The 14676-nt window shown below is 45.9% G+C and overlaps 2 protein-coding genes across 2 annotated transcripts; both read right to left on the bottom strand.

Moving 5' to 3' along the window:
• Positions 1–1358: 1358 nt before the first annotated feature.
• LOC147980914 (uncharacterized) lies at positions 1359–4854 on the bottom strand. Its single transcript, XM_087515795.1, has 12 exons — positions 4774–4854; positions 4468–4656; positions 4133–4319; positions 3760–3860; positions 3639–3674; positions 3453–3548; positions 3280–3372; positions 2937–3053; positions 2780–2812; positions 2656–2706; positions 2480–2547; positions 1359–1491 (listed from the first exon to the last, which is right to left on the bottom strand). Exons 1-12 carry the CDS (start codon positions 4852–4854, stop codon positions 1359–1361), a joined length of 1185 nt encoding a protein of 394 aa, XP_087371921.1.
• A 7184-nt stretch (positions 4855–12038) lies between these two features.
• On the bottom strand, positions 12039–13219 carry LOC147980913 (uncharacterized). Its single transcript, XM_087515793.1, has 5 exons — positions 12938–13219; positions 12607–12789; positions 12230–12331; positions 12109–12144; positions 12039–12056 (listed from the first exon to the last, which is right to left on the bottom strand). Exons 1-5 carry the CDS (start codon positions 13217–13219, stop codon positions 12039–12041), a joined length of 621 nt encoding a protein of 206 aa, XP_087371919.1.
• Between the last annotated feature and the right edge of the window lie 1457 nt (positions 13220–14676).

The raw sequence follows: 14676 nt of genomic DNA, 5'->3' as shown, positions 1-14676 counted from the left end.
AAGCTGGAGGAGGCCTTTGCGCAGGACGACGACATGGAGCAAGAAGATTAAGCCTCGTGCGATAAAATACGTACTCTGCAGTTCCATCCTTTGGGGCGCAATATACTCAGGGTCGTATAGAAAAGCAACTGTCAACGTGTTTGTACCAATTCTCAGATCGGGCTAGCTGGAAGTTTCACCATAGGTATATGTAATAAATTGATTAAATTTTAAATTTTTGACGGGAATTAAATTTGTAATTTAAATAAGTCGATTTTATAGGAGGAACTGGAAATTCACAGTGGCACGTAAGTGCGGGGGCACTCATCTGCCAAGCCCTGTCGCCCCGCGATTCATGAAGTAGTTGAATCCCGCACGAGGGCACAGTAAAAAAAATTCCTAAAATAGCTTTAAGTTTCAATGATGAAACTTACTATTTTTGCATCAAAAAAATGCCTAGTTTCATCAAGTTTTAGATATATAATTTTAAGCAATTTTTTCTAACGATCGTAGACACAAAATAATTGTTTTTTATTGATCGCTCCTACTAAGTTTCAAAAATTGAAACTTAACAGTTTTTTTAAGTCGTCACAATATATTCAAAATGGATCCTATTTGAAAGCGTTGGTCGCGAGAAATACAAATATGAAAAACAGAACTTAATTTGAATTTCTCATTTAAAAGATGTAGAACTTTGAAAATCGGAAGCTAAAATAAAAAGGTGGCACCAGTGACCCGAGTGCCCCTGCACTTGCTTGCCACAAATCCTTGTCTGAGGAACGGTTGGAGGAGGAAGGAAGAAGGATAGCCGTATCCCTCGAAAGAAAAAAGGACTGCTGTAAGATCTTATATAATCTAAGGCCCCAGATCAGCCTGATCCAAGCCCGATCGGCGTATTCACATGCTCCATCTTGATGTCGTGACGATTCGAATGCTAAACAGGTTACAATTTTTTTATTTGCAAAAGAAAATGCTCCTTCAATTTCATTAACGAAGCCAATTTCTGCAACAATACAAAGATCTCCACTAAACAAGAAAGTGATGGAACGAGGCCCCTGTATTCATAAGCAAAACATCACCAACCTAACATCCTGTTAAAAAGAAACTCACAAGATAGTTAAGGCCATGTGCAATGCAAGGTACTCGCAAAACTAAAGTCTGCCATGAAAGCAAGCACCGATGCTTAAGAAAAAAATTTGTTCATTTTTATAAGCACACTTCAAGCACCTTGCATTGTCCTAAGAGGACCATGGGAAGGGCTCAAAAGAAGACTAGAGAGAGCTTTAAGCTGCATATATATTCGCTCTTAAGAAGAGTTCCCAATGCAGCAGTGATCATTCTTCTCCCCTGGATGCTAGCCATGAGTAGGGCGAAATATCTCACGGGACATTTGCTCGGATAGTTCTAAGAGCATCTCCAACCACAATTGCCAAACTTGACCCCTTCCGTTTGTCCATGGACACCGCGGACAGGAGTGGCTCGACTCCCATTTGCTCACCCGCGCAACCGCACCTTCCATAACAGAAATATAGAACTATTCAATAGCCTAGAATAAATAACTGATGTCAAGATCATTCAGCAACACATTACATAAAAAATAAACAACAAAACATTATGTTTCACAACGAAGATTCATTCTACTGATCAGTAAACTTGCGCATGGGATAGAGGAAGCAGTTTGTGTGTGACTGCGAGAGTGGTTAGAGGCGTGCATGTGCAGATGTGCTTATGCCTAGAAAACAGAAACACCTTAAGACTTCAACGGTGTTGCTTTGCTTGGTGAAAAGATTGCCATATTGCAAATGACTTATTGTAGTTCTTACTTTCAAATGTAGAAATCATACTTGCAATCGTTGAAATCACAATGTATAGAAAAATAAATTAGTTGCTATAGAACTACATCACGCTTGCATGTATGTACAAGTCAAAGCAGTAGTACAGTTATACATGGTAAACAAAATATAGACCTTAAACGGTGGTACTGTTATTCAAGAGCGGTTAACTGCTTGCTTAAAGAACAATCAAGAAAACAATAATCTCACTTCCCTCTATTGAAAACACGACACTCTTTCATCACATGGATTCATCATGCAGTACAGCAGTAGCAAGAGGCCAAATTCAGGCCACTGCCTGAAAGATAACTGACAATATCTCAATCTTGGCCCCATTTTATAACGCAGGAATTTATACATACATTATATTTGATGATTCCCCTAGAATGCGCACAAAAATGTGTATATATTACTAGGATTATGACGCACCAAATCTGACCTCCATCGATGGGCTGTGGAGTAGGCTATGACTCCACTTACATTACATCCACAAATAGCAGACATGGGACACTGCTATATTGCTATGTTGTACTAGTGAACATAAGACAAGATCATCACAAACCATAATGTTGACAAGATCAGTACCTTAGAGCCCATGTGGGAGGTCAAGTAGTCAAGTAGTCAATCTGCTCCAGAGAAGCCAAGGTGAATTGGACTCTGGCACTCACCGGCGAAGACGAAGACAATTCTCCAATTTCTTTCTGGTGTAATCCAAATAGTTCTTCCATTTCTCAACCTGAAAGTAATATTGGCATCCACTTGAAAATATAGCCAATTGGAGGCAGATCAAGTTCACAAAGAAACACCTCCTAACTACAGTACAAAATTAGCAAGATCAACTAACCATTTTCTCAACGGCCTCTATGATCAAGGGATGAGCTTCGTCTTCCGAGAACTACATATAGAGCAGTGTTAAACCAATGTAAATGATTCGAATCAGGCATGGATCTCACACAAAGCATGCTTACCCCCTCATCAATGCTAGCCACGTAGGTATCATACTGGAAAAAGAAACAAACAGAACAATTAGTGAAACGAAATTATTAAATAGGAATATGAAACCATATGCGAAGTAATTAGCTGAAGAAGTGGATTGAACAATATCCTTGACGAAGATGAACCTACACTAGAATTTATCCAACTGGGGCCTGGATAGCTATTGAGTGCTAATTTGATGTCAGGCCTGCGGAAGGGGAAAATGTTCTCTTCATACAATTGCTTCAAAGCGTCACCGAAATTCATCTAAGCAATGTCAAGGCGAGTGGATATTAATACTCCCTCCGTCCGAAAATACTTGTCATCAAAATGGACAAAAAGGGATGTATCTACATCTAAATACATCCCTTTTTATTCATTTTGATGACAAGTATTTCCGGACGGAAGGAGTATCAACGAGCATACAAAGCTGGCACAACGGAAAAGATATCATGAGTTTTCTTAATTGTGAAGATTGGCCGGATAATATAACCTTATTCCTAGCAACCCGTTTCCATATCTCAAGATAGACACCATCCAAGTCCTTCCGGTGGTTAAAGTCAAACCGAAGGCTATATAGATGCTCCTGAAATTGGAAACAGAATTGTGAAATACCATCACCACTTACTTCAGCAACCAAATAAATAGGTGGGAGAAGCGCATTACACGTAAGGCAGAGACAACTGAAGGTCCGGAAATATTTGAAAACCGCATCGCAATCCTCAGTGTTTGAATAAAAGCCTCTAGCTCGTTTCTCAGCCGCTACACAACAAAATTAAATGGTTATCATGCTCATGTGTGACACTACAGCACAGTGTAGTTATATCGAATGCAAGAGGTTTTGAGGGGCACCTGATCGCCGAAGAGTGCTGCTTCATCGTCAATCCACTGTCACATGGAAAAAGATCACTATCAGACCAACTTAGCATGACCAATATATACAATGGTTTACACTTGACTGCATCATGGCTACCTTAATTTGCTCCGCCATCTGCTCACGGAACTGGACATACTCTACATCTCCCTGATAGGTATGATAATACAGGCGGTATTGCTTCAAATCTCCATACATACCTTGCAGAAAGGAAATGTCACTTGGGCTGCTGCTAGTACTGGAACACAAAAAAAACATGGGCACTTGCTGAGTTAATCATGACTACCATAAAAGGACACTAACAGTTTCCTTTATAAGGAGTATCATAGCATTCAACCAGACGAAGACAAATTCCATCCCCAACCTCAGAGTAGTTAGAACAGAATGCCCATTAACTGATTGTGGGAACAAGTTTGTAATGTCAGCATGGATGAAAGTTATACTAATTGGCAGGGAGGAATCAATTGTTGACCTACATGATCACGAAGCACTAGCCGCTGGTAGTCTTCCAAGCCGGCAAGCTTGCATTGTTCAGGATGGAAGTACCATTCAGGATTGTCCTTGGCGCGCTGGAGGAAATTTATTTCATAAGCATCCAGACAACGCTCCAATTCCTTGCTCAGTTGTGCATTATCTGGTTCCTCTCCGGGTGAGGGTAACTGCAGTAGAAGAGCGGACCGTAGATGAACACAAACGCAAAGGCGCAGACATCATCAGACTACTAAAATGCACACACAGGACGAACCAAGCAGGCAATATATATCATGAAAACTGTAAAGGCTAGCCATGATAAGTGATGACTGGTACCTCATGGGCTTGGCTGTAGTACCGGGAGAGCCGGCGGTAAACCTCAACCTGCTGCCGTTCATCGCATATAGAACGATAATACGGTACCTTATTCAGCTTACATTTGAGAGGACTGATCTGAACATGGAGGTTTTCTATTTTCTCTGCCTCTGGCCCCTGTCTCTCGTTTGTGGGCGGTTGGAAACTTCTCTTTGGTACTACTCCCTCCGTTCCAAATTACTCGCCGCAGAAATGGATGTATCTAGAACTAAAATACATCTAGATACATCCATGCCTGCGACAAGTAATTCGGAACGGAGGGAGTACCCGCGAAGGAGAAATTGATCTGTATGTTGTCGGATTTGCGTCGAGGCAATTGTCCACTACAAGAGCATGGCTGTGATCCATGGGAGGGAAGATTTCGTCGGCGGGCTCAACGATATCTTCCTTGTTTATGCTGACCATCCCCAGCTCGGTGAGCGTTGCTGCCGCCTTGGATAGCACTAGCAGTAGCAGGGTGGCAGGATTGCGTTGTTTAGACCCTAATAATAATCTAACCAGCAAACGATCGTGGAGATTAGGTGATTGGTTCTCTCATGAACCCAAAGCAAAAAGAGGGAGAGAGGCGGAGGCCGGAGGGCGTTACCTTGCCGTGGGTGCGGTCGTGGGAGGCTCCGGAGAGGCGCGCCAGCGCGTTCGGGGAAGAGGAGGATTCGGGGCGCGGCGTGTTGGCCCGCTAAGGGGCGACTGACCGGTGACCGGAGATGGGGCGGGGGGCGGCGGCGGGGTGTAGGGCCTAGGGGACGACTGTGTGGTGCTCGATCGTCGGGCAAGAAATGGAAAAGGAAAATTTCACGACACGTTACGTGGCAGAGCTCTCGTCGTAGATCTACTGCCCGTAGTCGTTTCATTCGAATTCCCCTCCCATGTACATTTTTTCTGAAACGGAGGCAAAAAATTTGCCTCATCGATTAATTAAGGGCATGTTTGGGACTGCTCCACTTCACAAAAATTGGTTTCGCTCCACTAAATTCACTTTGGAGTAGTTTCATCTAGAAGTTGTAGTACTATCAAAGAGAATGTTTGGCTGCCATCCAGCTCCAGCTTCAAGAATGAGAAATTTGATGGAAATGATCTATTTGATTGGTTGAGGGGGAAGAAACGAAGGGGTATCCACTTACTGGTGGCAGTGGTGGGTAATTTTCACCCAACTCCAGCTTCTAGAGTTTTTTGGAGCATCCCCTGAAGAGCTTCATAAAAAACTGGGAGTTGTACTCCAGATTCTAGTTTTTTTTGCGGAGCGGCATATCGTGGAGCTACCCCGTTTGGCTTGTGTTTTCTGGAGCGGAGCTAAATTTTAAGGAGCATAGCAGTCCCAAACAGGCTCTAAGAAGAAGAGAGTTGCCCAGTTAATTAGCGGAAAACCAAGCGAAAACTGATATAAATCAATCACATATGGACTACTCACAGAGCATGCAACCCATAAGTGCATGATCGACCCGACAACCATACCCAACACACAACGATCACCAAACCCATACTCCTACATCGCAAAAAAAAACCCAACGAGAGAACCTCGTCCGAAGACCACGAACACCACCAAATCTACATAGACAAGCCGGGCCTTAAGGGCAATCTAAGAGACTGATGGCCCTCCATCAAACAACTATAGACGCCTTTTCTGCGGCGTCACTCTCTTTCTTTTGCTCCTGAGAGCCTCCTCCACAATCGTCTTGCCGGATCCAGGGTTAGCCGCCTCCAAACATTTGAGCAAGCTATGAATCTCAATTTGAAAGAGAATTTCATCGGCCTTTTCACGCACAGACACCACCTGGGCAACGGACTTGTGCGAGTGGGTGACTGTAACGTTGGAACCACCCACGATCCACAAAGGTGAGCGGCTGGCTAGGCTCCAGAGGATCAGGTGCCAACATATCAATCGCCTCAACATCATTGGCCATAGTACCAACGACACGATCGACTCAGGCACGCCCAGTTGCTCACATGACAGAGGTGAATCATGTCCCTCACACAAGGTCGCCAGTGAGACGACCTCCATATGCTCCACTGATAACACTCTAGCCACAACGCTATCGTCAACCATAGTAACCTCCTTTGGTTCCACCATTGACACAGGCGAAAACATTGCCCACACACAAGTCATGCATGTCAGGCATGATCTTCAAAACTGTGTCCTAGCTGCAACCCGAGCTTTTCGTACTCCCTCTTTTCAGTTTATAGGGTTTAATTTAAAAATCTATTCAACCAAGGTAGATGGTGACCTATCACTTCTGCCTAGCACTTCGCGCCGGCTGCCACCAGCCACGCCGCCCTCCACTTCGTAGACGGTGCCCACCCTCCCGCAGCACCATGGCCTCTAAGGTCGAGCAAGGGCGAGAAGCTGGCCGGCGGCAAGTCAGTGGACTGCAACGACCAGACGTGCACGGCTGGACAACATGTTTAGTTTGACCGCGACCTTTTGCCGTGTAACACTGTGTGTTATGTGTAGCTGTTAACTCTTAATCATGTCCAGTGTATGCAACCAAACAACGTGCACTAGTATGAGTACAATCAATGCGAGCAACAAAACACGATGCGTAGAGTCGGTGCTACGATGCAGGAAGAGAGATGCAGGCAACCAATATACATGCAAATGTTGATTTTTGCCAGCATATGTGTAAAACGGCAAAAAACAATATTGGTAACCAAACGCATCCTAAACGGCAAACTCACAAGAGAAGCTAGCAGATTGACTATATTTGTACCGTGGGTGCAAGCCAAACAACAGGGAAACACGTATATGTGATTTCGTCTCGGATTCGTAATCGAACCGGAGACCCAGTTTTACACATATTCCTAGCAAACGATCATCCACCCGCGCCAACCATGGCCAGCGGGCTTGCATTGCTACATTCATCCAGGCGACATCCAGGATCCTGAGGCCTCCAGCCCACTTGGGCGTGCAAACTGCGTTCCAGGCCACCGCGCAGTTTCCCTCGTTTGCCTCCGCCTTGCCACACCAGAGGAATCCTCGTAAGATCTTGTTGACCGCCTTGGTTGTCTTCGCCAGTAATTCCATGGCCAACATTGCATGCACTAGCATCGCTGAGAGGACCGATTGGATGAGGATCAACCTACTGCTCTTCGGTAGGGTCGCGGCACACCAAGTGGGCAGGCAAGCAGCGATATGATCCACCAGGCCTTGCAACTGCGCAGCCGATTGCTTCCGGATGGTCAGTGGCAGTCCGAGATATCTCATCGGGAAGCCACCTAGTGAGCAGCCCAGTACATTCGTCACGTCCGTCATTTGCTCTTGTGTGCACCGGATTGGGAGGGTAGCACTCTTCCTTAGGTTTGCATGGAGGCCTGAGGCTGCGGCAAACATGTCAAGTATCGTTGTGCACGTGGTAAGGTCCGTCGGGTGGGGTATCAAGAAGATGATGACGTCGTCCGCAAATATTGACACGCGGTTCTTGAGGCCAACCGCCGCCAAGGGTGCTAGGAGGCCGGACTCGGATGCTGTGTGGAATAACCGCTGCAGTGGCTCCATGATTAAGATGAACAACATTGGCGAGAGCGGGTTCCCTTGCCTTATCGTTGACGAAGATGAACCTACACTAGAATTTATTAAACATTATTAAATGGAACAAAATTATTAAATGGAAATATGAAACCATATGCAAAGTAATTAGCTGAAGAAGTCAATTGAACATTATCGTTGACGAAGATGAACCTACACTAGAATTTATCCAACTGGGGCCTGGATAGCTATCGAGTGCTAATTTGATGTCAGGCCTGCGGAAGGGGGAAATGTTCTCTTCATACAATTGCTTCAAAGCGTCACCGAAATTCATCTAAGCAATGTCAAGGCGAGTGGATATCAATATCAACGAGCATACAAAGCTGGGACAATGGAAAGAGCACCATAAGTTTTATTGTTATTAATTGTGAAGATTGGCCTGAAAATATAACCTTATTCCTAGCAACCCATTTCCATATCTCAAGATAGACACCATCCAAGTCCTTCCGGTGGTTAAAGTCAAACCGAAGGCTATATAGATGCTCCTGAAATTGGAAACAGAATTGAAAAATGCCATCATCACTTATTTCTGCGACCAAATTAATAGGTGGGAGAAGCGCATTATACGTAAGGCAGAGACAACTGAGCGTCTGGAAATATACGGAAACCACTTCGCAATCCTCAGTGTTTGAAGAAAAGCCTCTAGCTCGTTTCTCAGCCACTACACAACAAAATTAAATGGTTACCATGCTCATGTGTGACACTACAACACAGTGTAGTTAGATCAAATGCAAGAGGTTATGAGGAGTACCTGATCGCCGAAGAGTGCTGCTTCATTGTCAATCCACTGTCACATGGAAAAAAATCACTATCAGACCAACTTAGCATGACCAATATATATAACGGTTTACACTTGACTGCATCATGGCTACCTTAATTTGCTCCGCCATCTGCTCACGGAACTGGACATACTCTACATCTCCCTGATAGGTATGATAATACAGGTGGTATTGCTTCAAATCTCCATACATACCCTGCAGAAAGGAAATGTCACTTGGGCTGCTGCTAGTACTGGAACACAAAAAAACATGGGCACTTTCTGAGTTAATCATGACTACCATAAAAGGACACTAACAGTTTCCTTTATAAGGAGTATCATAGCATTCAACCAGACAAAGAAAAATTCCATCCCCAACCTCAGAGTAGTTAGAACAGAATGCCCATTAACTGATTGTGGGAACAAGTTTGTAATGTCAGCATGGATGAAAGTTATACTAATTGGCAGGGAGGAATCAATTGTTGACCTACATGATCACGAAGCACTAGCCGCTGGTAGTCTTCCAAGCCGGCAAGCTTGCATTGTTCAGGATGGAAGTACCATTCAGGATTGTCTTTGGCTCGCTGGAGGAAATTTATTTCATAAGCATCCAGACAACGCTCCAATTCCTTGCTCAGTTGTGCATTATCTGGTTCCTCTCCGGGCGAGGGTAACTGCAGTAGAAGAGCGGACCGTAGATGAACACAAACGCAAAGGCGCAGACATCATCATACTACTAAAATGCACACATAGGACGAACCAAGCAGGCAATATATATCATGAAAACTGTAAAGGCTAGCCATGATAAGTGATGACTGGTACCTCATGGGCTTGGATGTAGTACCGGGAGAGCCGGCGGTAGACCTCAACCTGCTGCCGTTCATCGCATATAGAACGATAATACGGTACCTTGTTCAACTTACATTTGAGAGGACTGATCAGAACATGGAGGTTTTCTATTTCCTCTGCCTCTGCCCCTGTCTCTCGTTTGTGGGCGGTTGGAAACTTCTCTTTGGTACTACCTGCGAAGGAGAAATTGATCTGTCCATTGTCGGATTTGCGTCGACGCAATTGTGCACTACAAACTTCTGTTTGGCTCAACGATATCTGCCTTGCTTATGCTGACCATCCCCAGCTCGGTGTTCGTTGCTGCCCCCTTCGCTAGCGCTAGCAGTAGCAGGATTGCGTTGTTGAGACCTTAATAATAATGTAACCGGCAAACAGTCATGGAGATTAGGTGATTGGTTCGCTCATGGACCCAAAGCAAAAAGAGGGAGAGAGGCGGAGGGCGTTACCTTGCCGTGGGAGGCTCCGGGGAGGCGCGCCAGCGTGTTCGGGGAAGAGGAGGATTCGGGGCGCGGCGTGTTGGCCGGCTAAGGGGCGACTGACCGGTGACCGGAGATGGGGCGGGTGGCAGCTGCGGGGTGTAGGGCCTAGGCTAGGGGACGACTGTGTGCTGCTCGATCGTCGGGCGAGAAATTGTACGTAAAGGAAAATTTCACGAACCGCTACGTGGCAGAATCGTCCTAGATCTACTGTCCGTTTCGTTCGACCTCCCCTCTCCACCGAGACAAGACAGGAGAGGTGCTGGAGCATCTGGCATGGACGCAGCGGAGCGCGTGGCTCTGTGGCGGCTGCTACTTTGTGCGGAGGGTGAATCACCGTGCACAGCGGTCAAGAGATTATTGATTTGGAAAATACTCTCTCCGTTCCACAACGTAGCGAGTATAGATTCTTTTTTAAAGGACGCCGATAACTGCCACATGTGTGGGTGTTAAGGAATCTGCCCACACGTTCTGTGTGGTGCCTAAGAGGACCAGTCCTCACATCTGTGTGTGGGCAAAATAATTAGTGTCCACACGCCTCTTTTTTCCCTCCCGGTCCCTCTTACACGCGTGTGTGTGGGCGAAATAGATAACGCCCACACGTCCGGTACGTCAGGCCTCGTACCTCGTGGTCCCGCACGCCCCATGTGACACTTTACCGCGCGCCCCACAGTTGCCATGGGCCGGACCCTCGTCCATGTTCGTTTAAGTGCAGTTGCCATGTCACTGAACTACAGTTGCCATGTCGGACAACTACAGTTGCCATGTTTGCTCAACTGCAGTTGCCATCTCAAGTCAAAGTTCCAGATTGTCATTTTTTGGACAACTACAGCTGTTGCCATGTGTGGTCTGGTCTACTACAGTTGCCATGATTTCAAAACTTTAGGAGTTGCCACCTACTAACACTAGGCAGTTGCCATGTAGCGCTACAAAAAAAGGCATGGCAAAAAACATGTTCGGGTAAAAGAGAGAGTTGCCATGTGCTCACAAGCACGCTAGGGCAGTTGCCATTTAAAAAGAAAGAGTTGACATCTGCTTACGTGCACGCTAGGGCAGTTTGCCATGTACCATGCAAAACATATGGCAACTGACATGTTCGGGTAAAAAAAGAGAGAGTTGCCATTTGCTTGCAATCATACTAGGATAGTTGCCATGTACACTACAAAACGCATGGCAACTGGCAGCTTGGATGTGGGAGAGGAGGCGGGTGTGTGGGCGAGATGGCAAACGCCCACACACCAGCCCTTGTGCGTGACTGAAAAACTGATGTGTGGGTGAACTGCTAAACGCCCACACATCGGCCCCTCCGTGTGGTAAAACGGATGTGTGGGCGATCTCTCTCACACACCGCACACGCGCGTTGTCCTACGTGGCATACAAAATCAGCTAATTCGTGTCAAGATTCGTGCAGAAGTTACTGGACGGTGATGGAGGCGTGTGGACGAGTTGGCTAACGCCCACACGTGTGGGCGTTAACATTTTGTTTTTAAATCAAGTTTTATAAACTTTGACCAAGTATGAAAATTTATATGCACTACATTATACTCCCTCCGTTCCATAATATAAGAACGCTTTTGACACTAGTGTAGTGTTAAAATCTTTCTTATATTTTGGGACGGAGGGAGTAGAATGGAGTAGTCATTGCCGAGCGTTCGCCAGTGAGAACTGCCAGCCCTAGCTGCCACCTGAGCTTTTCATACTACTCCCTCTTTTATGGTTTATATGGCTTAATTTAAAAATCTCTTCTATCAAGATAAATGATGAGTGATGGAATAGATTCTATTGTTTGCAAAAGCACTTAGACCTCCCCCAATGCAAAGGTGCTTAGATGAGGTGCTAAGCATATTAAATGCCTTAGCAACTCAAGTCCACAATGCAAAGATGCTAAGCTTTCGGATGCTAAGCTTCGTGCATTTAATTCGTAGTAGACTCAGAATTGTGCTTCCACCTAGGTACAACACAGTGTAGTTAGATCAAATGCAAGAGGTTATGAGGAGTACCTGATCGCCGAAGAGTGCTGCTTCATTGTCAATCCACTATCACATGGAAAAAGATCACTATCAGACCAACTTAGCATGACCAATATATACAATGGTTTACACTTGACTGCATCATGGCTACCTTAATTTGCTCCGCCATCTGCTCACAGAACTGGACATACTCTACATCTCCCTGGTAGGTATGATAATATAGGCAGTATTGCTTCAAATCTCCATACATACCCTGCAGAAAGGAAATGTTACTTGGGCTGCTGCTAGTACTGGAACACAAAAAAAACATGGGCACTTGCTGAGTTAATCATGACTACCATAAAAGGACACTAACAGTTTCCTTTATAAGGAGTATCATAGCATTCAACCAGACGAAGACAAATTCCATCCCCAACCTCAGAGTAGTTAGAACAGAATGCTCATTAACTGATTGTGGGAACAAGTTTGTAATGTCAGCATGGATGAAATTTATACTAATTGGCAGGGAGGAATCAATTGTTGACCTACATAATCACGAAGCACTAGCCGCTGGTAGTCTTCCAAGCTGGCAAGCTTGCATTGTTCAGGATGGAAGTACCATTCAGGATTGCCTTTGGCACGCTTGAGGAAATTTATTTCATAAGCATCCAGACAACGCTCCAATTCCTTGCTCAGTTGTGCATTATCTGGTTCCTCTCCGGGCGAGGGTAACTGCAGTAGAAGAGCGGACCGTAGATGAACACAAACGCAAAGGCGTAGACATCATCAGACTACTAAAATGCACACACAGGACGAACCAAGCAGGCAATATATATCATGAAAACTGTAAAGGCTAGCCATGATAAGTGATGACTGGTACCTCATGGGCTTGGATGTAGTACCGGGAGAGCCGGCGGTAGACCTCAACCTGCTGCCGTTCATCTCGTATAGAACGATAATACGGTACCTTGTTCAGCTTACATTTGAGAGGACTAATCTGAACATGGAGGTTTTCTATTTCCTCTGCCTGTGGCCCCTGTCTCTCGTTTGTGGGCGGTTGGAAACTTCTCTTTGGTACTACCCGCGAAGGAGAAATTGATCTGTACATTGTCAGATTTGCGTCGAGGCAATTGTCCACTACAAGAGCATGGCTGTGATACATGGGAGGGAAGATTTCATCGGCGGGCTCAACGATATCTGCCTTGTTTATGCTGACCATCCCCAGCTCGGTGAGCGTTGCTGCCGCCTTGGATAGCACTAGCAGTAGCAGGGTGGCAGGATTGCGTTGTTTAGACCCTAATAATAATCTAACCAGCAAACGATCGTGGAGATTAGGTGATTGGTTCGCTCATGGACCCAAAGCAAAAGGAGGGAGAGAGGCGGAGGGCGTTACCTTGCCGTGGGTGCGGTCGTGGGAGGCTCCGGAGAGGCGCGCCAGCGCGTTCGGGGAAGAGGAGGATCCGGGGCGCGGCGTGTTGGCCGGCTAAGGGGCGACTGACCGGTGACCGGAGATGGGGCGGGGGGCGGCAGTGGGGTGTATGGCCTAGGGGACGACTGTGTGCTGCTCAATCGTCGGGCAAGAAATAGAAAAGGAAAATTTCACGACATGTTACGTGGCAGAGCTCTCGTCGTAGATCTACTGCCCCTAGTCGTTTCATTCGAATCCCCTCCATGTACATTTTCTTAAACGGAGGCAAAAGATTTGCCTCATTGATTAATTAAGAAGAAGACAGTTGCCCAGTTAATTAGCGGAAAACCAAACGAAAACTGATATAAATCAATCACATACGGACTACTCACAGAGCATGCAACCCATAAGTGCATGATCAGCCCGACAACCATACCCAACACACAACGATCACCAACCCCCACACTCCTACATCGCAAAAAAACCCAACGAGAGAACCTCGTCCGAAGACCACGAACACCACCAAATCTACATAGACAAGTCGGGCCTTAAGGGCAATCTAAGAGACTGATGGCCCTCCATCAAGCAACTATAGACGCCTTTTCTGTGGCGTCACTCTTCTTTCTTTTGCTCCTGAGAGCCTCCTCCACAATCGTCTTGCCAGATCCAGGGTTAGCCGCCTCCAAACGTTTGAGCAAGCTATGAATCTCAATTTGGAAGAGAATGTTATCGGCCTTTTCACGCACAGACACCACCTGGGCAACAGGCTTGTGCGAGTGGGTGACTGTAACGTTGGAACCACCCACGATCCACAAAGGTGAGCGGCTGGCTAGGCTCCAGAGGATCAGGTGCCAACATATCAATCGCCTCAACATCATTGGCCATAGTACCACCGACACGATCGACTCAGGCACGCCCAGTTGCTCACATGACAAAGGTGAATCATGTCCCTCACACAAGGTCGCCGGTGAGACGACCTCCATATGCTCCACTGATAACACTCTAGCCACAACGCTATCGTCAACCATAGTAACCTCCTTTGGTTCCATCATTGACATAGGCGAAAACATTGCCCACACACAAGTCCTGCATGTCAGGCATGATCTGCAAAACTGTGTCCTAGCTGCAACCCGAGCTTTTCGTACTCCCTCTTTTCAGTTTATAGGGTTTAATTTAAAAATCTATTCAACCAAGGTAGATGGTGACCTATC

This window comes from Triticum urartu, chromosome 3A (assembly GCF_056163025.1).
Source record: "Triticum urartu cultivar PI428250 chromosome 3A, HENAU_Tu73, whole genome shotgun sequence".
Taxonomy (NCBI): Eukaryota; Viridiplantae; Streptophyta; class Magnoliopsida; order Poales; family Poaceae; genus Triticum; species Triticum urartu.
Note: the sequence above shows the minus strand (reverse complement) of the source record. Positions and strands in the feature narration are given on the sequence as shown.